This window comes from Pteronotus mesoamericanus, unplaced genomic scaffold (assembly GCF_021234165.1).
Source record: "Pteronotus mesoamericanus isolate MK-2021 breed Mesoamerican mustached bat unplaced genomic scaffold, CSHL_Meso_final scaffold_54, whole genome shotgun sequence".
Lineage (NCBI taxonomy): Eukaryota > Metazoa > Chordata > Mammalia > Chiroptera > Mormoopidae > Pteronotus > Pteronotus mesoamericanus.
The window spans coordinates 41,207,775-41,235,224 of NW_026555321.1; the positions used below are offsets into that span (position 1 = coordinate 41,207,775).

Below are 27,450 nucleotides of genomic sequence, written 5' to 3' on the forward strand. Positions count from 1 at the left end.
AAATCAATAATCATAATAAATATCCAAAGAAAGTCACATATTCAAGACTGACATTCTTAAATATTGTTAAAATGAGCAGAAATCTGACCTTGATTTTTCTCCACCCAATCCTCCAATTAGTTGTGAGGCTCTTTCAAGTTTCTTAGCACAGAGTTCTACCTGGTCTTCTAAACGAGCCTTTTCCTCAGTCTTCTCAATAAATGTTCTTTGTAAATTTTCCAAATGATGTTCAACTTCTGCCAGTTCTGCTCTCTTCTGATTCAAGAGCTCCATTGTCTCAGCCAAGGACTTCTGAGCTTCTGTTAAGCGGGCTTTCTTAGGAGCCACTACCTGTTTGGGAACAATAGAAGCAGCTGTGATGTGTACTCTATAAAACTGACCTCTTATATAATCTTTTATAGATAATATGGATTAAAATGTTTATTATTATACATACACTAGTTATATATATAATAATGTTACACTTAAATCTTACATATTTTTATACACAAATAAATTAAAATATATTTATATATTGTATAAAATACATAATTCATTCCAAACTAGCACACTGTCCACACTGTCATATATAGAACAGATAAATTATTCTGGACTAACAACATCACAATATGTAGCAAAAATGGCACAATATGTCTCTAAATATAAGTTGCCATTGAACTGTTGCCAAAAACAGAGAAAAACTTGTAACAGAATTATAAATGTTTAAAATACATGAATGTACTTATTTTGTTGTTGTTTGTTGCTTTTTGTTTGTTTGTTTGTTTGTTTGTTTTGGTTTGATCTTTGCATTTCCAAGTCTGTGATCTTCTTCCCAATCAGGCGAGGCATACATTTGCCTTGGTTGGGAGGGGGTGCGGGGAGGGAGATTAAAACTATGATAGAAATACAAAGAAAAAGAAAGCTTTGATATTCAGTTTCACTACCAAAATTGAATTATCCTCAACAAATCTTGAAAAGCTACATTTTCTTTAGAGAAAAAGATTTCCTAAAGTTCTAATTTTATTATGCTCGTTAATATATAAAGAAAGGGGTTTGCCAAGCCAAATAGAAACAGACTCAGAGATACAGAGAACAAACAGACTGACAGCTGTCAGAGAGGAGGGGTGGTCAGGGGGCTGGATGAAAAAGGTGAAGGGATTAAGCAGTACAAATTGGTAGTTGCAAAATACCCACAGACGTGTGGATTGCAGCATGGAGAATATAGTCAATAATGTCGAGATAATGGGATATAGGGCCATAAGTTACAATGTATTTTTACTTGACTTTTATTTATATGTCCTGCTATATATGGGTAGAATTTTGCAAGCTACAGAGGACAAGGCCAGCATGTTCTCGGTCCTTTGTTAGCCAAATTTCCAAAATACCCTTAAACCACTCACTGTTTTCCCAGGAATTTGGCCCCAGCGAGTACTCCATGAAAGGTTTCCTATCAGTGCATCCATTGCTTTAGGGGCTCTTCCCATGCTCCGCCTCTTAACTCTGTTTGGATCTTCTTAATTCTAACACTTTGAATCAATTGTTTAATCTGCCACTTTATCTTTGAAGTTCTAGATTTTTCTTTGTTTCTGCCCACAGCTCATAAAACTCTAACTCTCTTTAGCTCCAGATCCCGATGGATACAGGTCAGGATATAGGTCAGTCAGGCCAATTTCAATGATCATCCCTGTTCATACTAGCCCCGACCAGGTTATGTCACATGCAAGTATTTTCTTCAACCACTAGGTACCCAGCGTCTGATGTTTATGCTGCAACAAGACAAGTTCTTTCTGGTATCACTTTTAGAAAAGTCTTAACTAGAAAATATATGCATAGATTTTAATTTCTGGGAATATTTCAATAGAAAATGGATGTGCTGATCCTCAAAATACCTTTGCAACTCTGTCATATACTTCCATAGCCATGATCCATTTACACAGACCTTCAGCAGCAGAAGAAGCTTTAGCAACCTTAGGGGGGTCAAATTCAGGGTTTGTTAAATATTCGCCACGAATCTTCTGCATAACAGTCACCTACACAACAAAGATTTAGATCTTAAAATTTCAATATATTGCATAATTATAAGATGAAAAAATAATCATAAATAGTAAAAAAGTTTGTATAAAAAGTTATGTTGTTTTTAAAAACCAGCCAGTACTTTGATTTTAAAAATCAAAAGATTTTTAAATAAGCATAATTATAGCAGAAACACAAGTAATTTGTGAGCAAAATATGCAAAATTATGACAGATATTGAGGAAAAATGCTTCTAAAAACATTAAAAGACTTTTGGGTTGAGAAAAAATGGAAACAAGAGAAAAGGATAATTAAACATTAATAAATAAAGTACAGATGGGAAAAATGCATTACACTTTATCGCACATAAATTTGTATATCAGATTTATTAAAAAGCTATCATAAGAAGACACTTAGAGAACTCTTTTGTGTTAATAATATACTAAAACAGTAATCTATTAAATGACTGTCAATGGTCTGAAAGAGGAAAGGGCCTATGATTTATGAGAATTCATAATAGTCATTAACAAATAGAATGTTCTTTTATTTATTATTTTATCCTAAATGGATATCTTCTTATGTTTTATATAGTATTACATAATGTTAAAGTTTTTACACATCTTAACAAGGTTACATTTACAAAAAAAAATCCAATGGAACTCACTGGAATGTTGTCCTTATCATATTCTCTCAAATCTCTTAAGAAATTCATGTCTCCCAGAAGTTTTTTGCTAGGTCCCCAGTAGTCTAATATCTGTAAATAAAATTTTGGAAGCTTATTAAGTGTACAATTAAAGATGCTCACTATAAAATTTTTTGTCTTGAAGTTTAAGACATATTTTTCAGAGAAACTATATATTTTCAAACTATCAACTTTTATCTTCTTGGAAATAGAGACTCCTTCCCCAGAGAGCATGTCATACATATCAAATATTTAAAATATGAACATGAACTTAGATATTAAATTTATTATAAAAATTAAACAAAATTTTGAAAAGCAAATATGATTATTTCTCTTTAGAAAATAAGAGAAGCAACTAGTACAAATACCATTACAATTTGATATAATTTTATTATTTCAACTTTTATTTTTATTTATTTTTAACTCTGTCAAACCAGAAAGATAGGGCTATATACAGAAAGATTGTGTCCCCCATCCCAAATTCATATATTGAAACCTAGAATCAAGATGGCAGAGGAGTGAAGTCATACTGACCTCCTCCCAGGACCAATTTGGAATTACAACTAAATTGTGGAGAAATCACCTGTAACAAGCAACTGGAAGTAGCAAGAGAGGAGCCTTAAAACCTCAGACAGACAGAAGAACCAGCTTTAGCACAACTTAACTGGTAAGGAGTACGGTAGAGACTTGAGAAGACAGGCAGAGTGCCCACGGGCAGCAGCATCAGAAGGATATTGAAATGGCCAGTGGGTTGCCCTGAGAAGAGCAGAGTCTAAACGATAAGTGGAGATCTCCAGCCTACAGCACCCGAGCCCAAAAAGTGTACAGATAACAGCCAGCTGCGAAAAGTGGCACGGTTGTTCTCTGCCAGAGACAGACGGCTTGACACGCAAAGAGCCTTTTAAAGGGCCAATGCATAAATCTTTATTTGTAGCCACTTACCCTGGTCTCCAGCAAAAGCGGGGTCAGAGTGGGCTAGAGATGCCTGAGGAGAGACTGGGGAAGGAGGCTTTGGGGAGAGAACTGAATGATAGCCAGAAGGATCCTGGTGCTGACTCACCTGCCATATGGCAGCAGCCATCTGGCTCAGGCAGACCTCTTCCCTGAGTGGCAACAGTGTGAGAATGCAATAGCCCTACTCCCAGGAGGGACTCTTCCCTGGCCCAGTGGTGCTAAAGCCTGACTTCTGAGAAGAGTGGTAGACACAGATAGTCGATCCCTGGCTAGAGGGGTACAGAGTGGTCTAGAGACACTTGAGGAGAGCCTGAAGACAGAGGCTTTGGGGAGAGAATGGAGAGACTAGTCATTGGGATCCCAGTGCTGATTCCTCCCCCATATGGCAGCAGCCATTTCTCTCTTAGGCAGACCACTCCCCTGAGCGGCAGCAGCGTGAGAGTACCCAATAACCCCGCCCTCAGGAGGAGCTCAGCTCCGCCCTGTGATGTCTAAGCCTGACTGCTGAGTGCAGAGAGACTAGATTAACCACTGAAGGAGACGGCCACAGCAGTAGATTCTTGGAAGTCTTGAACAGACTGCCTAAGGTGAGACAGAGTCAACATCTGACATCATCAGAGGCAGATCCAGAAAGAAAAAACAGCAGTCTCCTACCATAGAAATGTACACCACAAAGTCAGGAAAACAAGACAGATCAACTTAAGAAGCAGAAACAAAAAAGAAGACTCTCACAAATAATGGGAAAACAAAGAAACACTCCTCAGTCTAAGGGAAAGGAGGAATCCCCACAAAGAGAACTAAATGAAATAGAGGCAAGTAAACTATCAGATACTGAGTTCAAAACAATGGTTCTAAGGAAGCTCAATGAGCTCAGTGAGCTCAGAGAGACTTACAAAAAACTACAGGGAAACTACAAGGAACTTACTGCAAACTATATCAGCATGAAAAAGGACATAGAAACTATCAAAAAGAGGCAAGAGGAAATGAAGAATACAATGTCTGAATTGAAGAACATAGTAGAAGGAATTTAAAGAAGGCTAGATGAAGAAGGGGAATGAATCAGTGAGCTGGAGATAAAGTAGAAAAAAGCTCCCAGAAAGAGCAAGAAAATGAAAAAAGACTCAAAAAGAATGAAGAGGCATTGAGGGAAATGTAGGACAACCTGAAATGTAATAATATCTGAATAATTGGGATACCAGAAGTAGAAGAAGAGAGGCAAGGGATAGAGCACCTGTTTGAAAAAGTAACAATGGAAAACTTCCCTAATTGGAGGAGAGAAAAAGTCACACGAGTCCAGGAAGCACGGAGAGGTTCCATTCAAGAGGAACCCAATGAGGCCCACTCCAAGACACATCATCATTAAAATGGCAAATATCAAAGACAAACAGAGAATCCTAAAGGCAGCAATGGAGAAACAGGTAGTAACATGAAAGGGAGCCCCGATACAGCTAGCAGCTGACTTCTCTACAGAAACGCTACAAGCCAGAAGGGACTGGCAAGAAATATTCCAAGTCATGAAAAGCAAAGGCCTGCAACCAAGACTGCTCTACCTAGCAAGGCTCTTAATTAAAAGGAAGGCGAAATAAGGAGTTTCCCACACAAAAGAAGGTTGAAACCAAACCAGCATAGCAAGATATGCTAAAGGGACTGCTTTAAGAAGATTAAGAAAAAGAGTCTATGAATACCCAGTTCCTTTCAGTTACCAATACTTGATATTACCAATACTTTTAATGCTTATTTTCTGATTGTGACAATGATGTGTTATTTTAATTGTTACTTAATTCTTTGTTGAAACTAAATCTGTTTTTGTATATTTCTTGCTTATTTCTATTATTTTTAAAAAGCTGTAAATGACTTTTTGGTATTCTTTATCCATTTTTTATTAAATGTTTATAGAATCCCCTCCTAAAAAGACTATTAATTCTTTCTTAGATGCGTTGTAAATACTTTCCCATTCTATTACTTGTCCTTTACCTTTTTTTATACATATATGACTATATAGTATTAAATGTTTAATATAGTCATATTGTCAATTTCTCACTTTATAGCTTCTGGGTTTGAATATGTTACTTCAGGGTAAGAAAAGTATTATTTTGTATTTTCTCTTAAAACTCCTTAGATTTTACATATTGATTTTTAGCTCACCTAAATATTTTTGTATAATGTGTGAAAAACGGCTCTATATTTGTTTTATTTCAAGTAATAGTGGTCCATGCACCTTATTTGTTGAATAAGACTTATTTTCCCCATTGATTTGAAATATCAGTTTAGTCATATATTACATTGTTAGACAGATACATATGTTTGTTCCTAGAATCCTCATTTTTTTTCATTGACCTACTTGATTATTTCTGTGCTGGTGTCATGTTGTTTTAATTGCTGCGACTTTACAATGGATTTAAATTTTTTAATATTTTATCATGGATTTTGACATTAAAAAATAAATAAATAAAATCAATCTGCATTTTAAAAAAAGGAAAGAAACCTAATCCCCAGTGTAACAGTATTTGGGTCTTTGGGAGGTGATTAGGTCATGAATAGGATTAATGTTTTTATAGAGGAAATTTAAGAGAGCTCCCTTTCTCTTCTATCAATGCGTGGACACAGCAAAAAAATTGTCTATGAACCAGGAAACAGACTTAGACCCTCCTGGAGTCTTAACCTTGGAATTCCCAGGCTCCATTACCTTGAGAAAAAAAATTCTAGTGTTTATAAGCCACCCAGTCTATGTAATCTGTTATAGATGTCCAAATGGACTAAGACAGTTAGAAAATATTTTTCTTATTAACAACTAGGTTTCCTGAGTAAAATAAAGAAGAGAAAACAGAGAAAGATTGTACATTGTTCTACCAGTTATAGGATAAAGCACATGATACTTGTGCTAGTGAAAGGTATTAAACAACTATTTGAACATTCTTTTTCCTACTTCCAGAAGGCTGATCGGGGTGTAAGGTGTGTGAATGTGAGTGTTAGTGTGTATATGTGTACATGAAAAGAACTTGGTAAGGTAAAAGCCTATTTATTTCTTTTATTATCTCAAAGAAGGATAGAATCACACACACACAGACACACACACTCTTAATTCTCTAGTTCAGAGATTCAAACCTAGGTATTGTAAAAACCTGAAAGGAAAATAAGTCTAGCCCTGGCTGGTGTGGCTCAGTTGGTAGGAGAGTTGTCCTTTGCACCAAAAGGTTACAGGCACATACCTAGGTTGCAGGTTTGATCCCAGGTAGGGATACAGGTGCATGTGAGAGATCAATGTTTCTCTCTCTCTCTCTCTCCCTTCCTCCCTCCCTTCCTTTCATCTCTCTCTAAAAGCAATAAGCATGTTCTTGGTTGAAGATTAAAAAATAATAAAAAGAAAATAATTCTTTAGTAAAAGGTGAAAGATTTATATGATCTGAAGAGAAACCAGAGTATAAGTCTTTAACTTTAGGATGGATGCTATGCCTTCCTTTTTAAGGAATGTAGCCTTGAATAATACTTATCTATAACAACTAACATTTATTGTGACTTACTGTTTGTGAAACCTTATACATAAGAGCTTTATATGTGTTAACTAATCTAACCCTCACATTAACTTTATGAGGCAAGTACTATGATAACCTTCTTTTTACAGAGTTTCGCAGGGATTAAGCACCTTGTCCAAGGTCATATTGTCAAGGGGGCTGGGATTTCTGACAAGACATTCTGGCTACAGATCACATGCTTTTGACAACTTCAGTATACTGTAACATGGCAGAATTTTGTATGCTCAGAAACAACACCTAATGTGGTTATACAGAGCTCAACACAAATAACACTCCTTTTTTATTACAAACTCTCTTATTACAAAAATCCTGAGCATGTTATTCTGTAACAATAATAGCACACTAAAACGCACCATATGACATTTTAGGTGAAATGTTCAAATTAAAACTATAAGTTATTATACCCATATTATTACCCTTCCAATCACACTCAAGCAGGCATTACTTCTTCTGGACCCTGTATATCAGATTCTTGAGACCTTTAGCTGGAAAAGCACAGAAATCTCAGTATTCATTCAGTCCCATCCCCATGATAGAGGGGAAGCTACATAGACCAAAAAGGATATGGAATCAATTGGATCCACAGTTTTTCTGATGTTATACTGACTTTGCTTTGTCCTAGAATAAATACAGTGTTTTCCATAATTTATTCTGAAGCCATTTAATCTGGAAAACAATATTAACTCCCTGGGATGGGTACTGTTGACATTTAATCTGATAATAGTTGCTATAAATGTTCTGTATATTCATGAATATGATTTAAATCTATGTCTAGTTATTACCTTGCCTCCTGTTCCTGAAGGATCAGAAATTTTTTCTGGTTTGATATCTTTCATGACACAAACAGCAGCCATAACTAGTTTAACACCAGATGGAGGATTCTTCATTGATTTCACAATTGTAATGTCAGCTGGCTAAATCAAAAGAAAACAGGATATCTTAAGAATAGTTTATTTCTAAATAATTAATTTTTAAAGTAATGTTGGATAATTAGCATAAAAGAATTATTGGAAAAAAGTATTAATTTTCATTTGAATTTTAATTGGTTTTTTGGCTTTGCATGGCTATGAAAGAATTAACAGTATAGAATTTAGCACAGATTAACAACAATGGCTCTCAAAATGTGGATGATCATAGATCCTTATGAGAATATTATGACAGCTGTAAACTCTCCAGAAAAAAAGATTTTTGTACATAAACACAAAATTTGCTTGTAATCACATACCAAGCCCATACATGGAACCCATATTAAGAACCTAATTTAGACAGAATTGATGGGTTAAACTGGACATTAAGAATCCTCTCTGTTTATGCCCAAGCCATGTCCTTTATTGTAAGAGCTGAATGTTGACATGCTGAATCCTGGGGAGAATAGGCCCTTCTTCCTGGGAGACTAGTGCTATTCATGTTTGACTGTTCCTTCTGCGAGAAAGGGCCTTTCTCCTGGAAGGACCTGTTAGTTAATCAAGTCATGTAAGGCCCTTGGCATGTAGCCACCTTTGTCTCAAAACTATTTAAGCATAGCCCCAAAGTAAGACTGTGGAATCCCACGAAAGAAGGACACTTCTCTTGGAACTTTCCCAGTCAGACCCTGAATGCTGCCTCTGGGATTTCCCAGCATCTGTGTTAGGGTATTGGTGATTTTGTATGCTCTTGACTCTTAATTTCACTTTGCTTTCTCTAAGTAAAGTACTTAGTTATTTTTATTTGACTTGGGGTCTTTATTGTCTGCGAATCTGAACCCCCAAATTAAGTGGCAACCATCTCATATGTGCCTCTTAATGGCATAAGACTTAATTCTATATTTTATTATATGTAATATTAACTTTATCCCACCATCAAAATGAAAGAAGAGGTAGGTCTCAATTTCAAACTTATTTTTTTAAGTATATATTGTTCTGACAGACACAATAGATTCATTTACTTATTATTCACTCTAATATCCTTCTGACCTCACTCGCAATTGCTAGAAAGTGAACAAGTATATATTTTAGTTTCCCATGCAGCTAGAGTTGTGGAACGTCATTAGGATCCACCATTAGATCATTTGAATGATATTAGACTCAAACTGAGTAAGTGAGGCATCAAACTGAAGAATGTGAGGCATCTGTTTTGCCAATGTAGACTCTAGTAGAGATGGGGTAGCTCTGGAAAGGTTCTGTAAGCTTCTGACTCAGAGGGATTCTTCCTTTGGTACACTATTTCTGCAATTTGGCTTTGCGAGTCATTTCTGGCCAGTCAGCCTATGAGCTCTTCCAATGATTCTGTAATCTGTAAAATTCCCTAAAGAGTCCTATCTGCTTATACTAAACAGAGTCAATTCTCTTCTCTGTAACTGAACCTTAAATCATATGAAATACAGTATTTGATACCAAGAACGGTTCAAGCAACAGACTTGCAAAGAAAGGAGAACCTAATATTGATTTGATTCAGTAACTGGTGGGGTTTGAAGGCAGCAAGAATCCTGCGAGTTTCAGAGAATGGAGTGCTGAAAGTCCATGGTACACAGGGATAAAACAGTTACTTAGATTAATGCTCATGATCATCTAGAATGGAGTGTTTATTAAAAACAAGGCTTTGTCAGAATAATTGGCTGCTGTGATAAATGTCCACAAGGAAGGAACGAAGAAAGACCCTTGGGTAGAGTGTGGTGTTTAAATGTGCCAAATGGCAGACAGGAAGAACATAATAAGCTCAGGGTTTTAAATTCCTGGCTAACAACAGTATGAGAACAACACTAAGAAGTTTTCTATAAATGCTTTAAAATAACCTCATGTCTTATAACTACAAGGCTGATGTAACTGGAAATCAGACAGAATTTGATTCTGTGAGATGCTGAATTACCCCTAGGGTGAACTCACCATCTTATCAGGTTTCTTACATGAAAGTTAGGGCATTGATTAGGAAAGAAGGAAAAAAATGGGGTCTGAATATCCTGAACCACCATACTACACTGGGCCTCCCTAGTCAACAGAAGCTATTTCTTCTGCTCTGTTTGATGATGTTGTTCTGGTCTTGCCTAAAGACCCTATATAAATTCATATAATCCACAGTGTAATCCAGACAGGTGCCACCCACATCTATATTGGAAATGACCTTAAGTTTTTCTGTATATGAATGTCAAGGAGACTTCAGAACAGTAGCTATGCACTCCATTTAACATATGCCTTCTGGTCCATGTACAGAGCTACTTTGTCCTCTTGAAGACTGTGGTTCCACTTTCACTGAAATATCCTATGTGAAAATTATAAATACTATATGAAAAGAAAAAAATAAGATAATACATGAAAGAACTGTTAAGAGTCAAGTTTCATTTGACTGGACAAAAACAATTTAATAGCAACACACCACAAGCCAGGAAGTCAAGCCAGATCAATGTAAGAAGCAGAAGCAAAAAAAGAAGACTCTCACAAATAATGGGAAAACAAAGAAACACTCCTCAGTCTAAGGGAAAGGAGGAATCCCCACAAAGAGAACTAAATGAAATAGAGGCAAGTAAACTATCAGATACTGAGTTCAAAACAATGGTTCTAAGGAAGCTCAATGAGCTCAGTGAGCTCAGAGAGACTTACAAAAAACTACAGGGAAACTACAAGGAACTTACTGCAAACTATATCAGCATGAAAAAGGACATAGAAACTATCAAAAAGAGGCAAGAGGAAATGAAGAATACAATGTCTGAATTGAAGAACATAGTAGAAGGAATTTAAAGAAGGCTAGATGAAGAAGGGGAATGAATCAGTGAGCTGGAGATAAAGTAGAAAAAAGCTCCCAGAAAGAGCAAGAAAATGAAAAAAGACTCAAAAAGAATGAAGAGGCATTGAGGGAAATGTAGGACAACCTGAAATGTAATAATATCTGAATAATTGGGATACCAGAAGTAGAAGAAGAGAGGCAAGGGATAGAGCACCTGTTTGAAAAAGTAACAATGGAAAACTTCCCTAATTGGAGGAGAGAAAAAGTCACACGAGTCCAGGAAGCACGGAGAGGTTCCATTCAAGAGGAACCCAATGAGGCCCACTCCAAGACACATCATCATTAAAATGGCAAATATCAAAGACAAACAGAGAATCCTAAAGGCAGCAATGGAGAAACAGGTAGTAACATGAAAGGGAGCCCCGATACAGCTAGCAGCTGACTTCTCTACAGAAACGCTACAAGCCAGAAGGGACTGGCAAGAAATATTCCAAGTCATGAAAAGCAAAGGCCTGCAACCAAGACTGCTCTACCTAGCAAGGCTCTCAATTAAAAGGAAGGCGAGAACTTATACGCATGACCTGTGGACATGAACAATGTTGGGAGGGCTGCCTGAGGGAGTGCGGAGTGCTGGGTGGAGGGGGGAAAAGGGGAAAAATTGGGACAACTATAATAGCATAATCAATAAAATGTAATTTTTTTTTAAAAAAAGGAAGGTGAAATAAGGAATTTTCCAGACAACAGAAGGCTAAAAGAACATACCTCCACAAAATCAGCATTGCAAGATATTCTAAAGGGACTCCTTAAAGAAGATGAAGAAAAAGAGTGAGAAAGAGAGGAACACAAGCACAAAGGGAAAAAAATGAATAAGTACCTATCAATAATAACTTAAAATGTAAATGGATTAAATGCCCCAATCAAAAGACACAAGATATCTGAATGGATAGGAAAACATGACTCGCATATATGTTACCTACAAGAGGCCCACTTCAGAACTTACACGGAGTGAAAGTAAAGGAATGAAAAAAATATTCCAAGCAAATAGGCAGGAAAAAAAAGCAGGGGTAGCAATGCTTATATCAGACAAAAGGTATTCCAAAACAAAGGCCATAAAAAGAGACCCAGAAGGACACTTCGTAATACTCAAAGGAAGAATCCATCAAGAAGACATAAACATTGCAAACTTATATGAACCCAACATAGGAGCACCCCAATATATATGGGAAATCTTGGAGGACTTCAAGAAAGATATAGACAGCAACACACTGGTAGTAGGGGATTTTAACACCCCACTGTCAACAATGGATAGATCTTCCAAACAAAACATCACCAAGGATATTGTGGAACTGAACAACGCATTAGATCAAATGGACTTAACTGCCATATATAGAACCTTTCATCCCAAAGAAGAAAATACACATTCTTTTCAAATGCACATGGAACATTTTCAAAGACAGACCACATGACAGGACACAAAACAAATCTCAACAAATTCAAGAAACCTGAAATCACAACAAGAATTTTCTCAGATCACAAGGGCTTGAAACTAGAAACCAACCTCAAGGAAACAACTCAAAAACATTCAGACTCATGGAGACTGAATAGCATGTTTTTACACAATGAATGGGTCAATAATGAGATCAAAGAGGAAACCAAAAATTTCTGGAAACAAATTAAAATGAACACACAACAGTCCAAAACACACAACAGCGAATGCAGTCCTAGGGTTCATAGAAATTCAGGCCTACCTAAAAAAGATAGAAACATTTCAAATAAATGACCTAACCCTCTAGCTTCAAGAACTGGAGGAAAAACAACAAATAAGCCCAGAGTGAGTAGAAGGAAGGAAATAATCTAGATCAGAGCAGAATGGAATGACATAGAGGCTAAAAGAACAATTCAAAGGGTCAATCAATCCAGGAGCTGGTTCTTTGAAAAGATAAACAAAATCAACAAGGCTTTAAGCAGACTCATCAAGAAAAGAAGGGAGTAGACTCAAATAAAGAATATCATTTCTGATATTATCTGATTAGAAATGATATTCTTTATTTGGGATAAATAACAACTGATATCACAGAAATACAAAGGATTGTAAGAAATTACTATGAACAATTATATGCCAAGAAATTTGAAAACCTTGAAGAAATGGACAAATTTCTAGAAAAATATAACCTTCCAACACTGAATGAAGCAGCCGCAAAAACCCTGAACAGACTGGTAACAGCTGGTGAGACTGCAGTAATCAAAAAACTCCCAGCACACAAAAGCCCTGGACCAGAATGTTTCACAGGAGAATTTTACAAAATATTTAAGGAAGAACTAACCCCTGTCCTTCTCAGACTATTTCAAAAAATGCAAGAAGAGGGAAGACTTCCGGACTGTTTTTATGAGGCCAGCATCATCCTAATTCCAAAACCAGATATAGATACGACCAAGAAAGAAAAATTCAATTACGTGAAGAACTGCTTCCAGATGACTGACCAGGAGACTATTCAAGATCTCTGGCAGTGGAGGAAGTCTCTTGAAGAAAATAGTTTAAACAGTTTGTTAAAATTTTCCATCTTATTTCATTTCTGTAACAGTTGATATCTGGCCGTCCTTTTTATAATGCAGAGTGAGAATTTTCCCTACCGTGTCTGATAAATGTTGTCTAGGTTCTATTGCCAAGAATGTGTTGTCCAAAATGCCTGTTTAGTTTTTAAAGATGGAGCTCCACCCTTCGCTTGGTTTTAAGTATGTATGGAATGTTATGAGAGGACATAGTAGTGAAGGTCAGACAAATGGAAATGGTGGGGAGACAAAAATATACATGTGAAATAAACTCAGTATTTTAATTAAAAAAAAAAGAAAACAACAGGCCATTATCTCTGATGAACATAGATATTAAAATCCTCAACAAAGTATTGGCAAACTGCATCCAGAAATACATTAAAAAGATCATCCACCATGAAAAAAATAATATAATATCACCCACTGAAATAGCATTACACCTAATTAACCAAGTACCTATACACAATTTTACTTTGTTGGTGAAATTCTATGTAGCTAAATCAAATGCTTGCCTTTAATGTGTCCAGTGCAGACAGAGCTGCTTCCAAGGCTGGAATCGCCTCAGCTAAGTCACTTTCACACTCATTTTTCAGAAGCTGGGCTTCTTCAGCCTTTCCGCTAGCTATCTCTTCATCTAATTTAACAAACTTTCTTTTTGCTTCTACTTGCACAGACTCTATCTCAATAACCTAAAGAAAATAAAGAAAGAAAAAATACAGATAATTCCTCAAACATCCTATTGTTTTCTCCCTCTTAGAGACAGAAGAATGTTTAAAAATTAGGGAATCCAATATATCATTTTGAAGGGTAGAAAGGCCCAAGATAAAAAGAGGAGAAATACAAATACATGTAACCTAATGGTAATGGGCTTCCCACCTCCCTTCAAAAATAAAAGAAATGACCTAGGACCCAAAGAGATACACAATCAATATAAAAAGGTAAAGTCCTAAGATGGCAAAAAAAGTGAGGCTTATTTATTTTCAAAGCTAATTTTACATATTTCAATTGTCTTCTGACATCAATTTTTATAAAAACATTCAGGACACTTTACCTGCATCATATGTGCATTTTCAATTTTAGCTTCCTCTAATTTGGGCTGTAATTGAACAAGCTCCATTTTCATTTCACCAACCTAAATAGACAGTTTATCATTAAGTTTCCATAGCTACAATAGCTACAGAAGACAAACACAGAAAAGTGAAACTTAAATGTATTATAATGCATTAGGGTCAGAAAATCTTAACGTTTTCTTTCAGCCCTTTACATGATAAAATCATAAAAGTGTGCCCAGTTTCTTCACAAAATACTTTTTCTTCCTTGAGTACATGACAGGGCAGTTGGAGAACGCAGTTGCCATGGAAGAAATGCAGATAGAAAAGAAGATGGCAGCTTGGGGTATCCTTGTTAAATTATGTGCATGGTAAACAATGCATAGGAACCACCCTCATCTCTGTGCTTATATTGAACTAGTGCTAATAAGCATTAGTAGCCCTTGACTCACTTTTTGAAACTCCAATCTATATTTTACTAGCTATTAAAATAAAAAGTCAACACAGACTTATTATATTCTATCCAAGTTCCAAAAAATTAAGAATAAAACAAGGTATATTTAAGTCTGTGTGGTCTAGAAAATGTAATATACTTCTCTAAAACTCACTTTACTCATCTGTAAAATAAAGATCATAAATGTTTCTACCTCCTGGAGTTGTTATAAGGAATAAATGCATGTGACACATATAACACATTATCTGTGTGGCAGATAATGTACTATTGTTATTATTTCTTACAGTTCCCATTACATATTATCAGTTTGAGCAGCTCATCATATTTACCTGAGACTCAGCAAAAGCTAGTTTGTCAAGCCCATTCACGTATCGTTGTTTTGCTTCCATAACAGCTTGACGCTTCTTAGTCAAAAGCTGTCGAAATGAGGCAATAAGTTCAAGATAAGAAGTAGCAGTAACGTAGTTATGTCGTCCTAACTCTTGCAAGAACCTGAGGGAGGCAGATAACACATCTTATTATAAGTAATAGGCTTCACAAAGAGGTAAATTCAACACAGTATTAACAAACATTCAAGAATAAAGGTTAATTTTATTTAGAGGCTGCTGAGTACTTGAACTCCATAGAGTTCTAGAATTCTACACATAACCACATCCCAATCTCTTGTCTGCAAAATATCAAATAGCAATGATGTATTTAAAAAGGACAAATCAACAAAGATGTATATCAAAGGTGAACTATAGCAAGAAAGATATAGGCCTTTTTGCATGTTTCACAGGCCAGGAAGACCTAACTCTGTAGGGGACCCAAGATATTGTATAAGCTAGTCAAGTAGAGGAGAAAAGGGGATTGCAGATAGGATAGGAAGAATGAGTCAACATTCCTCGTGCAAGTGTGTCCCATGTCAGCTGAATGGGGTATGGCCAGAAGTACAAGACTACTACACATACAAATGGAAACAATGGAAGCAATGATATATCATAGCAAGTATGTAGACTAGATCCCAATTCTTGGTGCAACTGTTCCAAATTAACCGTCCTAGCTGGCTGTATGACTGTAGCTGTGGATAGACCAAGTACTATATTAAATATTGATATGAGCGCTAGGCTTATGCATCTTTGAAATGAAGGCCTCAGAGATTAACAGAGGTAAAATGTAGACTTTCAAGCCTCAGAGATTAACAGAGGTAAAATGGAGACTTTCAAAGTATCCACAGCCCAACCAACCAGCTCCCTGTATCTGAGAACTTCCACCCAGTGCTCCAGCAACGTGTATTCTATGAAACTTGCCATCCTAACCATAACTGATCAGGCTGGGGTTGGACACTGGACACAAAGGAGGCTAATCACATTTTGGAATAAATGTGGAGTAGGGAGTTGGAAACAGCCAAATCAGTCTCTGCCTTTAGCTGGAATTGCAAGAAGTAAACTTGAGAATCAAGAGACAGCTTGTTTCCTACATATGTACTGGGAAGTAGAAAATTCAGTCTGCAAAGAGAAAGAAGAAAGTAGATGCCCAGACAGAATTAGGAATGAGAAACAGAAAATGCATTTCTGGTTTTATGATGGCTTTCTAACTCCTGCTTCCAGTCACTGCTGCAATCCAGCTGTATGAGGGGGTACCCCCCAAAAACCAAACGGAATTATCTTCTGGATGGTGGGCCCCTTGTAGCACAGGCTTCCCTTGCTGGATTAGTGTTCTAAGAACCCATCTGTATCAGTGTACTAGCTGGCATTGCTGTGAGCTGCTGCATTTGGCTTTAGTGAATTTTTGTTTTTTTTAAGATTCTTTCAACGCATTTGCCCATTTCTTTTGATCAGTGATTTATGAGCGCACCTGCTCTCACTGTGTTAGTGTTCAACAGTTTTTGACCAAAAAAATGGCATGACCCCTTTGTCCCACCCTCCCTATTCACCTGATCTCACCTCGTGACTTTTTTTGTTTCCCCAGATGAAAAGAGTCCTTAAAGGGAAATATTTTGCCAATGTTAAAGAGGTGAAACAAAAAATGGCAGAAGCACTAAAAGGCATCAAAATCAAGAAATTCAAAAACTGTGTTGAGCAGTGGAAAAAAGTCTTGACAAATGTATTGGACCAAATGGGGAGTACTTTGAAGGTGACTGAGGTTTAAACATGGAAGAATAAATGCACAGTTTTTTATAAATAAATTCTGATTTTTTGGGTCCCCCCTCATATTATTTTCCTTAAGTTTTGTGAGACACCTCTGTATCTTTGAAATAAATTCCTTGTTTCTATTAAAGCTAGATCAAATAGCTTTCTATTACTTTCAAGCTGGGGGTCTTAACTAATTAAATGATGAGAGGGATCTAGAAAACATAGAAACCCTATTAAAATTTTGAGCTTACATAGAAAGATATGTTTCAAAATATAAGGCATTATTGTAATTAAAATATTTATTAATATTAACCTTTCTGAAAGATCCATAACAGAAGTGTGAAAGTGTTTGCAGATTGGAACTATTGCTTGTCGTTCAACCTCAGTAAGCTCCAGTGTTTCTAAGAATTTCACAGCTACAAGCTCAAGGGCATCGTCAGGCCATGGCTAGAAATAAGAAAGAGAAAGACTTATGAAATTTAAGATGAATAGTTTTACTACAACTATGTAAGTTAAGTGTCTTCCTACATAAGAAGAGCTTGGGGTTGAGAAAATTAAACCTTAATGGGAAAAACAGAATTGGGGGGACTAACGTCCAAGTAAATCTATGAATGACCTAATAAATATGTTCATATACTAAAATTAAAAATAACACAATATAAAGGAAAGGTCAATGATATTTTACATATAAAACATATATTTCACAGCTTTCCTAACTGTTCCACTTCTATACATAGGCATCCCAAATTTAGCATGACAGAGGCAGAGGCTGCTGGTTGCCCACCTAATATATATCAGCCCCTTTTCCTGACTCCAATTACATTATTTGGGTTTGTCAAAAAGTCTATTTAGTTTTTTCCATAAAATAAAAGACACATTTTTCATTTTCACCAATAATTTTATTGATTTGGATATTTTGAGTATGTTGGCTGTCTCCCACTATTGGCTTTTAGTGGGTAGAGGCCAGGTGTGCTGCCAAACATCTTCCAATGCATAAGACAGCCCCACAGCAAAGAACTGTTTGTCCAATATGTCAATAATACCAAGAAAATCCATAAACCACTTTTGACACATTCAATCAGTCATAGCACCTTCTCCATAGTGCACAATCTTTTTTTTTTTTTTGCATTTCAGTTGCATTTTTACCTTTCGTGAAATAATAAAGCATAATATGCTGAAAATGTTAAATACTTTCTTCCACCTTCAATATTAAAATGGCTGCACAAAAATTCACCAATTTTGGTAAATATTTTTTTTAAATGCACATCGATATCATACGGGAAAAACTAAACAAACTTTTTCACCAACCCAGTACATAGTAATATGTTCAGCCAAAAGAGTACATTTCCTAGACTCCCTTGCAACTCAGAGTGGATAAAAACATATATGCAGTTGTTGGGTGGGAATTTAAGGAAAGGCTCTTTAGAGGATTGCATCGAGGTGGCATGTATCATTTTTGCTATATTTTCCATTTTTCTATTTCTTGCCTGGAATACAAGATGTAAAAGTTGAAGCTGCAACATCCACCTTATACCATAAGATGACTTTGAGGCGAGAAACCACATGCAAAAGATAGTAAAGCAGAAAGAACTTGGGATTCTTATGATTTTGTTAAGCCACAAAAGCCCTAGTCAGCTAACCTTTAGGTTTTTTTCTATATCAGAGGAAAAAACCCCATGTGTTTAGTTTGGGTTTCTGTTACAAGTAACCATCATAATTCCTAACTGTCATTATATCCAAAGCTGAACTTTTGATTTTCTTCCCCACAAATTTGCTGCTTCTGCAGTCTTTCCTGTCTCAGTGCAATGGCTCCTTTACTTTTCCTGGAATATGCCAAGTATGCTCCTGCCTCTGAATCTTTCACTTGCTGTTCACTCTGATTAGAACCCTTCTCACCTAGGACTCCTTATGGTTCACTGACTAGGGATCAAACCCGCAAACTTTTGGTGCGTGGGATGACGCTCCAACCGAGTCACCTGGCTAGAGCAGAGTTTATTCTTGTCTTACATATTTTTCTATATGGACAACTGTAAATCTACTTTTGCCCACACTATATTCATGTGGTATTATTGTACTAATACATTTTTAAACCTTAATAGAGGTTTCTGAAGATTTATTATTAAGATTAGTGAATTTTTGTAAAAGGCCATAATAAATGTCATATAACTTATACATCACCGAGAACATTACAAAAGTATCATTGTGTTCTGAGTGCTTCATTTTTAATTATCCTGCTAATCATACTATCTGTAGCAGTTAGAATGTTTATGGTTAAAGTGACAGAAACCAGTCTTACTGTGTCTTCAAACAAAGTGGATATATTGTCACATACAAGATGTTCAGAAGTAGAGTATTTCCAGAGTTGCTTAATTTAGAAGTTCAATTATGTCATTGAGTATCCAGTTTTTTTTCTGTCTTTTTGTTCCACCATTCTTAGTGCTATTTATTTCATCCTTGTGCTTGGCCCATCATAGTGACAAGATGAATGCTGGTGCAGTGGATATTACATCCTTAAGTAACAAGGTTGAGAGACAGAAAAGGCCCTTTTCCTACCATGTAACACTTTTTAGAGTAAACATAATAATAATAATAAAGTAAAAGAACTTCCCCAAAGCAGACTTTAATTTAGGACCCATTGGCAAGGAATGGGTCATGAATAGGCTTGTGTATGAACCAATTAATGGTAATATTGAGAACACAAATACTGATTTAGACCAACCAAGAATCAATCTACATAAAGGGTGATTTCCCAAACAAATTGAGTAAGAGTGTCAATTTTAATCCATATGAAGTATTTCATACAAAAATGAATATTCCAATAATTCCTTCTCTTATTCTCTGAATTGTTTTGGCATGCCTGATAAATATACACCCTGCTGTGGAGACTAGGGATCTATCCATAAAGTCAATGCCTTCCTGATTGTGTGACACTCAGTGGTTTACACTCATTTCCTGAATTTCACAGACCCAGGCCCCAAGCAATGCCACCAGTGTCTCTGACACAGATTCTATACCCCCACTGCTTTATGGTGAAATCTGCTCAGTTTACCACTTAATCTGCCTTATCTATTTGCAACTCCCAGTCCCTTCTTTTTACAAGTTTCCCCAGCAAGTAAGGATCACTTATAATAGAACAGGAAGTCTCATGGTAATAAAAATGATATATAAAAGTAGTAGAACTGTACTGTTAAATTTCACAAAAAAACCCCTTATGATTAGACAGGTTTTCTTTGGTTGGCTGGTTTTGCTCTTGGGCTACTTAATGGAAGCAGTATTAAAACATGGCTTACATAAAGCAAAATTGTTTAACACACCTTTTATTGCTGTATAAACACTAAAACACCCACTAGATGAAACATATGTGCAATCCTTAAAAGGACAGAATTAGTTTTACAAACAATCAATTGACAAATATGTAAAAGAGAATACATTAGTATCAGAAATTTATTTTTAAAAGAAACTATCCACGGTCAATCAATAGTCAAAATTCTTTTTGGACATAGAACAATGAAATAGAAGGCACCATGACCTACTCTTCTCAATATCATAAGTACCTAATGATCTCATACAAGCAGTGACAATTTGCCTTTAAGTAAATTAAGATTAAGTGAGGTGGCAGCCTTCATTATTTAGTGCTGGCATGACCAAAATTGCTGCCCAGTTATTCTTCCTGTCTCATTTTGCCCCACTCCAAATCATTCAATTGGAGACCATACAGTCTCCAATTGTTTTGTTTTCTAAAATGAGAATTAGCTAAATATATGTTAATCATCGTGCATCATCTTTGGTATAAAACCATACTCCTAGGCTTGTTTGCAAATTCCTCTATAACCTGTCACAAACTCAGTGCTTCAAATTAACTCCTGCTGCCCTCATTGCTATACCAAATTATTTGTAGTTGCCTAAATGGGCCATGCTCTCTGCTATTTTACCTTTGAACATGCTGTTCTCATGTAGTGGTTGATTTTACATGCCAACTTGACTACAGGTACACATATATATTTGGTCAAACATTACACTGGGTGTTTCTGTGAGATGTGTTTTTTGGATGAGTTTAATATTTAATTCAACAGAGTGAGTAAGTCAGATTGCCCTCCCTAATATGAGTGGGCCTCATCCAATCAGATCAAGGCCTTAAAAAAACAAAAAGACTGGCTTTCCCCTAAATAAAGGGAAATTCCTTCTGTCTGACTATCTTCAGTCTGGGACATAAGTTTTTTTCCTGCTTTTAGACTTGAACTGAAACATCAGTCCTTACTGGTCTCAAGCCTGCTGGCCTTCAGACTGGAACTACAGCTCTCCTGGCTCTCTGGCTTGCCAACTGCAGGTCTTGGGACTTGTCAGCCTCCATAATCAAGTGAGCTAATTCTTTATTATATGTATTACATATATATATAAAATATATAATATACACAAGTACATATACATCTTTATATACACATGTGTGTGTATGTACACATAATACATTTTATTGGTTCTTAATATATCCTTCCAATATGCAATTAACTTATTTTCATATGTCAGAGATTTACAGTCTTAACCACATCTTTTGCACAAGGTTATGGCTCTTTTACTTCTCATTTGCTGATTTCTGTCTTCCAGTCTCGAGTGTGAGCTCCTTGTGGTGATCATGTAGTCATATCAGTCCCTGGTGCCAAGCACTATGCCTGTCCTTAGACTAAATGATCAAGAAGCATTTGCTGAATCTATATTAACACAGCTTGAGTAGGATTTCAGTAAAATTCCAAAAGGTTTAGTTGCCCCCACTAAAAAAAATTACAAACCTGAAACCAGTCAATGGTACAGCAGTTGATGAGGGATGGAAACTGTCTCAAGCGATTTCGAAAGGCATCTCCAATGGGGCTAAAGGCCACTACAATGTGAAGGTTATCTTTGCAGCGATTCACAAAGAAAGCAAACAGGGCTAAGGGACTGAGTTCTTCATGTTTACTGCCAGCCTGAGCTACTGGACGGACACCCTAGGGAATATCAGAAAATTAAAACCAGGTGAATAAAAGTAGATAAACAGATGAAATTAGTAGATATTAGAATATTAAGAATTTTTATTACTCTCCTTGTAAATATTTTTAAATTTTTATTTTCATATCAATAGAACAGCTTTGATATAGTCTGTATTTAGAGGACTTCTCCCAACTCCATAATTTTATAATTTAAAAACAAATATCTGCCAAGAATTTTACTTATAAAGATATACACAAAAGTTCACCAAAATACATTCAACATTGTTTTAAGAGGAAAAAAAATCTAAGGTATCCAATTAAAAACATTATAAAACATCCATATATTGCAACTTTATACAACTGTTAAAAATAATGAGGTATATCAATGTAAGTGCCATGGCAAGATCAGCAAGATAAAATAAGTGGAAAAAAATTGTGCAACAGTATATATAATATGATCCTCTTTGTTAAATTAAAAAATATATCAGTGTGTATGTATGTACATACATACTTTTTAATAGAAGTAGTCACAAAGAACTATTAGTAGTGGTTATTTTTGATGAGATGGACTTAAGGGACAGTTTGAGTGGAAAGCTTTCATTTTTTTTTGGACATTTTTCTTGGTTTATGTAATTCTATTCTTTTCCACTATGGACATTTTTATGCCATTTGAATTCTTTAACTTTATAATAGTTACATTTAAAAATGTAAATAGGATTCTCTGGTAATGATATTATTGGTCACTTTTAATTTTCTTTCTTTGTATATCTTTATATGAGAATGGCATTTTACATGTGGTTTGACATAATGGCTCCGGAACCAAACTTCTTGAATTCAAATCCCAGCTTTCAGTTTATTACCTATGTGATCTGGGGGAAAGTTATTTCACCTCTCTGTAACTTAGTTTCCTCATTTTTAAAATGGGGAAGAGTATGTACATTAAAGGACTGTTGAGGGGCCAAATGAATTATGACATGTGAACAGAGAATAGTTACTGCCATAGCAGTAAGTAACTGTTAGCTTTCATTTTGTATCCTAAATTTCTCCTTGCTCAGAGCACAAAAGATTTCATAGTCAATAAAGTGTCTTATAAATAGATTTAAAAATCTTTTTGTGATAGAGAGAGTGGTTACAATGATCATATAATTTCTATTGTTACTACAAATGAATTTATTTCTAAAGGAACTCTCTACTATAGATGTATTCTGGTTAATGTGATAACTATTTCGATTGGAAACTGTAAATCAATACAGTATATGCATTCTGATGGTAATTCTCAAATTATGATTACTATGGTCAGTGTCAGTATATTAGGTTACATTCAGGTGGTCTACCTGCACTAAATGTGGTAAATAAGAAGTCACTGCTACATTGAGAAAAGCATTGCAATAACTTAATTCTGCAAGGAGTGCAAATGGCATAGTGGAAAATTTGTTTAGAAATGTAGGTCTGAGGCTGGAACTCTGGTGAAGTCAGTCAGTCATGAGTCTATAAGAGGTGCCTGCTAGGCAGTGCCAAAGTCAAGTTACAGAGGTCAGTTATCAGGAATGAAGTTTAAAGTAAAAATTTCATTTTAAAGTAAAAATGAAGTTTAAAGTAAAGTAAAATGAAATAAGCAAAGTCTAAGACATGGTCTTCAAAGTTGTATGCATGGAATGATGTATAGTATGAAAAGAAAATAATATAATTTCTTTCATATTACCTTTTATATTTTAAAAAAACTGTATAAAACAAGCAGAAACAGGGATGTATTTCAGTACCCCTGAGTGCTGACCATGGCTATTTCCTTGTGGATAAATTGATATGGTGTTCCTAGGCTTGGGTGGGACGTGAAGAAAAGAAGTTTTTTAGGCCACTGTTGGATCATACCATTAAACAGTAGTGAAGCAAGCGTTGTAGCAAAATGATAGGAAGAAAAGGTAAACAATAGCTAAAATGAGCAGGAAAGCTTAGAAAAGCTTAGAAAATGCTACTCCCCAAAGGTGACTATTCCTTGAATGGGAGTATGGAATGGGAGCACTCCTATGAATTAGGAGAATCACCATGCTACAATAGCCTTGGCCATGTCCTTGGAACCTCTCAGATAAAATTAGAAACTTGGGATATTTTTTTTCTTTTCTTCTTCCCCACCCAGGCTACGAACTGGTAATGTACCATTTGTTGAGAGCTTTTTAAGTGTTTGACACTCCATAAGTGCTTTATTTCATTTGATCCTCAGACCTCACAACAACCTCATGTAGGAGGAGCTATAATGTATGCCATGGTTCCATTCCATACAAGAGGAAAGCAGGGTGCTTGAACTACTAGGGTAAATCCATTTTACTCCAGATGTTATCACTGGAAGCTGAGATGAAGCATTCAAGTGTGCATAATACATTCTGTGGGCAAACGTAGTTGTGGTAATAAGGAAGGGGAAATTACTAGCAAAGATCTTGTAGAAGATCTTAGAAATGGTAGTCGAAGGACAGAACATTTGAAGTAGTGGGTACTTGACAATTGCATTCTTTGCCAATTTAATCATAAAGCATTATACTTGGATATGTCAGAATTGTTTAGACAAGTAGTTTTATTAAGGGTTTTGAAGAATTTTAACCAGTGGTAAATCATAAAAGCTAATCAAGTAGTGTTTTTAAGCTCTATTTTCTTGTATTGCTGTAACTCTAAGACACGATTTAAAATCTCTAATCACTCATAAAACATGCTAAACAAAACTAATGAAACAAACTGCCATCATTATGAAAAAAGGAATTATAGAATAAAATTCTGTCTCATAACTATAGAAGCAATTTAAAATTCACCAAAAAAGATGTATTGATAAACTTTAAAATTTTAATTATCAAAATCCTTTGCACAAACTATACTTATCCTGAAGAGCAGAGAAAAAGTTTCAAGAACAATTCTGTGCTGGGAGAGGCACTCCTTAAAAAGCATTTACCTCCATCACTTCTTGTTTTTCATCTGCTGCAAAAATGTTAGGTACTTCTCCAGTATTAAGTACACTGTCGATATCCTCTAGAAAAGCTTCCTCTTTAATCTGAGTGTCCGTTATTAGAAAGACTGTCTTCTGGCCCCTCATGCCCACATTCCTCAATAGAACCTTAAAATAGCAAGGTACTTATAATCAGAATATGATATACATTTGTTGTTTCTGCTTTCCCTCCCCTTCTCCTTTTGATAACTTCTGAATTTTAGAGTACCACCTCTCCCTACTTCTGGTGGGGCTGTCAACCAGGGCCTCCATTTTCCTCATCCCCTAGTGGGAGACGCCCATCCAACTGGTCAGAGTTTCCCAAGACCCTAGACACAGTTGTTGATTCAGAAGAGGGTATATAATTTAAGTGAGCCCAATGACAGTCTTACTTCAGGGACTAAGAGGAACTTGAAAACAGAAAGAATCCCTGTCATTCCGAGGTGGAGAATATTAAGATCAGTAATCTAGCACTAGGGGACAACTGTGTTGTCACATAAATGAGTCTTCTGGAGAAAGAAGCCAAGTGGAAGCGAACAGGAGATAGAATAATTACTGAGGACTTAATCTGAGCCTGAAAATTCAGACATGTCAAAAGCCTGTCTACCTCTGGACTCTGAAGTCATGTAAGACAATAACTCTGTCTTTTGCTTAAGCTAAGGTGAGTATTTTGTTTTGTTTTGCTCTGCTCATCAACTGCATCCAAAAGTTCCCAACTAATATAAAGATATGAGCTCATTGGTATGCTGAAGACAACTTATTTGGGGTGGTAGAAGTGATTATTAAAATTTCAGGACCTTGTGAACAGATTGTTAAACTCAGCCAGCATTAAAAATTCAATTATATAAACTTATAATTAAATAAATTATATTTTAAAAGGGTAACAAACACACTCTTATTTTATTATGTTTACTATTATCTATGCTATGGAGGTTAATTAAATTGACTGTATTTATAGAGTGAAAAATCATGTAAGGTGTTCAAACATGTAACTTTTTACAACTCTCTTTTCAGTGACATAATGTTGATAACTTTAATCCTCCACAGTGGGAGTTTTTATGCCACAGAAATTTGCAAATGTTACAAATTAGAAGTTTCCCTATAACCTCCTGGAGAGTTGGTTGTTAAACATTTGCCAGCATTCCACTGGACATATTTTAAGTGAAAATAGTATCACTACTTCTGATAAAATAAACTTTTATCTTTATTTAAAAATCATATATTTTAAATAAATTATATTATTTAAATAACTGCTGAATTTCAATATTATACAAAACTATGCCTTTTTTCACTAAAGCCATCTTCCAATATGCAGGCTGTTGAGATTTTAGAAATGATATTCTATCATCAAAATGAGGCAAGCTAGCTTTTAAAGAAGTATTGTATCTAATCATGTGAGTTTTATTATTATTTTATAATGTTATTTTTTATAATTATTATTATATAAAAATAGAAAAATAAAATATAATAAATAGACTTAACTTATTGCCATAAGTATCACTATATTTAAAAGTCATACTTAAATAGGGGCATGTAGGGAGACTAAAGGGTAATGGAAAAAATACAATAAAGATTACATAAAATACAAAAATAACTAACTAAATAAATATATAATGTATGAAAGTGTTTCCAAATAGGAAAAGAGTTAAAATTTCCAAAATACTGATTATATGCCAGGGATATTACAAACAGCCTTACATACATAGTATAATTTAATCACAATAGCCTGTGATACAGGTGGTATTGCCCAAATTTTACAAAAGTCAATAGTGACATTAGCAAGATGACAGACTAAGAGGCTCCAAGGCCCCCTTTCTCCCATGGAAACACTAAATTAGCAATCCACAGAACAAAATAACCTTTGGGGGACCTATATAAACTAATTAAGAGGCTGTGATATGCGCAGGAGTACATAAAAAAGAGAAGGGGCAATTCAAGGAGGGTAAGAGAATTTATTTCATTTTTCTTACTCTAGCCGCCCCACCTTCACCCAGCATAGAGTAACACAATCAGGAGACTAGTATCAATTCCTGGTTCCTCCCTCAGAAGAGAAGGAATAAAGTGGAACTTGCATCTAGTATTCTGGCTTGTCTGAGGGGTTGCCTGAGGCACTGATTTCTGTCTTCCCTGACTCAGAACACTGATAGGAACAGGATCTAGTTTGGAAATGAGTTTGGAGGCCGTGGAAAACAGAGGCAAGCATCCCAGCACAATGGAGCAGCAGACTTGGAAGTTCCACAAAAAGGTGCCAGGGGGAGAAAGAGATTAAGGGCAGAAGAATGTAATAGAAACTAAAACTGAAAACTCATGAGAAGAAGAAGGAAATTAAAAGCCCAAAGTACCTATATATACTAGAATAAAAGCACATGCACAACCCCCCAAAAGATGCATGCATGCCTAGAAAAGTTCTGAGAAGTCACAGAACCTCTAGTTATGCTGATTGGTGTTTTCCCCCTGCATAAAGCCAGTATGTAAAAACTGGGAGAGGTGGCTGTTTA

At 35.7% G+C, this 27,450-nt stretch overlaps 1 protein-coding gene across 1 annotated transcript in view; it reads right to left on the bottom strand.

Annotated features, from left to right (window-relative positions):
• The window catches only part of DNAH12 (dynein axonemal heavy chain 12), a 230,243-nt gene that overhangs the window by 54,221 nt on the left and 148,572 nt on the right, over positions 1-27,450 (bottom strand). The window contains exons 43-52 of the mRNA XM_054561819.1: positions 24,920-25,081; positions 21,808-22,002; positions 17,337-17,470; positions 15,239-15,401; positions 14,458-14,538; positions 13,919-14,095; positions 7,943-8,074; positions 2,656-2,745; positions 1,869-2,009; positions 89-330 (exon numbers count right to left, since the gene is read on the bottom strand). Coding sequence (XP_054417794.1) covers positions 89-330; positions 1,869-2,009; positions 2,656-2,745; positions 7,943-8,074; positions 13,919-14,095; positions 14,458-14,538; positions 15,239-15,401; positions 17,337-17,470; positions 21,808-22,002; positions 24,920-25,081 — 1,517 coding nt within the window. The remainder of the gene's footprint in view (positions 1-88; positions 331-1,868; positions 2,010-2,655; positions 2,746-7,942; positions 8,075-13,918; positions 14,096-14,457; positions 14,539-15,238; positions 15,402-17,336; positions 17,471-21,807; positions 22,003-24,919; positions 25,082-27,450) is intronic.